This window comes from Rhagoletis zephyria, unplaced genomic scaffold (assembly GCF_001687245.7).
Source record: "Rhagoletis zephyria isolate East Lansing unplaced genomic scaffold, Rhagoletis_zephyria_1.1 Rzeph_scaffold_09853, whole genome shotgun sequence".
Taxonomy (NCBI): Eukaryota; Metazoa; Arthropoda; class Insecta; order Diptera; family Tephritidae; genus Rhagoletis; species Rhagoletis zephyria.
In genome coordinates, this window is record NW_016166931.1 from 2,687 (window position 1) to 5,863 (window position 3,177).

Here is a 3,177-nt window from a genome sequence, read left to right on the forward strand (position 1 = left end):
TTTTAATGCATTCATTTACGCTTTTCAATCTTAATTGGCCTTAAATTTATTTCATATTCGCTTTTATTCCATTCTGATTTCCATTCATCTTCTTTAAATTGTACTTAAGCCCAAAGCATAGCCACTTTGCATGTCCATCGTAAAAATAAGGACATTGAATTACTAATTACAATCAGCTTTGCTGAGCTCGCGCAGTCAGTCGTCAGCGTCAGCAATGGGGATTTGCAGAATGTTTATTTTAATTAAATCCCGTTATTTGCGCTCATCTATTTTCTCTTCTTTAGCTATAAAAATGCCGTATTGCTATCATCGTGACTATCCCCATGTACATAATTTATTCTTAACTTTGTTTACTTTTTCTTCTCTTCTCTTCGTCTCTCGCACAGGGATGAGCAAGAACGTATACGCGGCTATTTTCGTCTTTCCACCAAGCGTTTCCACAAGTCGCGCAGCTGCGTTAGTCACGGCGGCAGTGGCCATACGCCCAGTTCCAGGGAGGATTCCATTGAGAAGGATGACAACACAAATACCACAGCAGCTACTTCGATCCTGGTGAATGGTGAAGAGTACTTGAACGGGGGTGGCAGTATTACCGGTACAGCGCTGGTAACGCGACACGAACTCAACAGGGCGGCCAAGTTTCAGCAACAACAGCAGCAGCATCACCATAACAGCCGACAGCCTGGCAGAGACACCATGAATGGCGGTGCGGCAGGTCAGCATGGCCATGGTAGGCAAGCTTTGGCGAAGGATGTGCGTGTGAAGAAGAATGATGTGAAGATTAAGATAATATCGGATGGCGGAAAAGGCAATAAGTCAGCGTTGGCAGGCGTCGGCAGTGCTGGTGGCCAGCTGCAGGCGCGTCAAACGCCGAAGGGCAGCAGTGTAAGCAGCGGCAGTCGACGCGAGAGTGTTGGCGGTGGCGGTAGCGGAGGAGGAGGAGGAGGAAGCGCTGGTGAGCGCAAATTGACACTTGGTTCATTGGATAATTCCTGCTCGAATATGACCTCCTCGACGTACTGCAATGGCGCCAGTAGTTTGCTCGAGGATGATGGCGGTGCAAGCAACTTTGGCGATGGCGAAGATTCCTCCATAGTGAGTGGCATGATTGTGCCCAGCGGCAGCGGTCAGAGTGCGGTCAACTATACGCAACACAAGAAGTGGAGCCTCAGTGGTCAGCCTTTGTTGCGCAATAAGGATTTATCATTCAGTGATTGCAGTAGTTTCTCGCACATGGACACGGCTAGTACGCTCGAGCGCGATCTGGAGATAATCGATATGTTGGAACGCGAGCGCAGCATGAACATACAGGAGATGATTGAGCGTGAGCAAAATGGCGAAACAGTGCGCATGACGGTGGGTGAACGTCGCAAACTGCCCGATATCGATAAGATTTATCAGCGTTCGCCAAAACCCCAACTCGATCCGTACAGTTACGACGTATCCTCACAAGTCACGCCGACACCCTCAACGGCGACAGCAAAAGATAGCACACCCAACTCGCTGCTGTGTAGTGACCCGCTACAATCAAGTAGTGGTGGTAGTAGCACAACAGAAGCCTACAGTGTTGCATCCACGCTCAGCGGCGAGGAACGTGCAGCGCATGGACTGTCTCGCGACGATGAAGGTGAGAGCGGCATCGATGTAGACGAAGAAGTGCCGTCCGATTTCTTCGACAAGTTTACACCGGGTGCTGGAAACGCTGTGCCTCATGCGGGTAGCGGCGTTGCAGCATCTAACACGCCCACTTCCGCCTACCAGTATCAGTACTCGCGTCGACTTAGCCGCAAATCATCACACCACAGCCAGAACTCAAATTCGCATCGCAACTCGAAGCGAGATAGCTTCAATTCACTAAATAGCAGCGATCTTATTGCGGGTGCGTTCGGTGAATTGGATCCCACGCAACCGTTATCGAAAATGTCTGTGGTTGAGGGCCGAATGCGACGCAGTAGTGGACGTACGTCTAGCTTCTCTTCTTCTTCGGCGCGTAGTTCAATGAAATCGCGTGACTATAGTCACGGTTCGTCGCATTCGGCACATCCAGAGTTGGATTTTAGGGAGAATATTTTCGCCGAACTGTAAAGAGATGAGAGTACGAAGACTCGAGTGTAGGTAGCTCGTTTTCAGGTGTCTATGAAACAGGTTAACGCATGCAACGAAAGAAGGTTTGGAATAAGCTTTAGCTTTTAAATGTTAACATTTAAAGAAATCTTAATATGCATACAAATACAAGTACTACATACAAAGGAAGTCCTGTTAGAGCAGTTTTAGTAATGTAGGTAAGTGTAACTTTTAAATAGAATTTAATGCAGGAAATAAGAGAGGAGCATGAGAAGGAACATTGTGAATAAACGTGAAAGATCTGGTTATATTAAAACACAGATTAGGTCTTAAACTCGGTAGAAGTGATATACATATGTAAATGAGAAACTTGAAAGTAACATCCTTCCCTTTCAAAAGGAGCTACTAAACGCTGTTCAGAACTAAGGAGTACATATGGGAAATAAATAAGTAAGACACGAAGAAATCTTAAAATAGTTTTCATAATACAAAGCTCTGTTAAGGCTGGACAGATCCTACCCGCAAAAGTTAGAAATCTAAGTAGATTCAGTGAATGTATCTCCCTAAGCTCTTAAGGTGAACAAAGTAACAAAGAAAGTTTAGCTCAGAAACCTCATTATTATACTATATTGTGCTGCAGCGTATACCTCTCTGCTGATTATAAGGATATATATCCGTGAGCCAGGCTCTTCAAATGATTTCATAATTTTTCCCAGTACTTAGTTACGGACATTTTAATGTTTTTATGGGGTGTAAAAATTATTTGTGGCGCGGTGGAGGGTGATTTGTACAAAAGTACTTTGCACACTTTACGATAATAGCAAGATCAATTTCAGCTGCGTCCTCAGATCCCTATAAAAGTTGCTGGAAAAGATAGTAAACGTTTTTTGCTAAAATTTGCTATTTGTGCCACTTTCACTAAGGAAAGCAAAATTATGAAATTGGTAAAAATTGGCTAACTGCCACGCCTACTACACTAGAGGGCGAATATGGTAAAAGCTAATCCTCCAAACTAGCAAAAATTTATTGCAAGATCTATTTTTGTATGAAAACCCAGAAATATAAAAAAAAGTGTGGATATCGACCAGCCCCGCCCTCCCTCTCCAACACTAG

At 44.8% G+C, this 3,177-nt stretch overlaps 1 protein-coding gene across 1 annotated transcript; it reads left to right on the forward strand.

Annotated features, from left to right (window-relative positions):
- Window positions 1–386: 386 nt before the first annotated feature.
- LOC108376078 (uncharacterized) lies at window positions 387–2,085 on the forward strand (the record flags this gene model as incomplete). Its single annotated transcript, XM_017632252.1, has 1 exon — window positions 387–2,085. A coding segment is annotated over one exon (1,699 nt), but the record flags the coding sequence as incomplete, so codon positions are not given.
- Window positions 2,086–3,177: the final 1,092 nt, after the last annotated feature.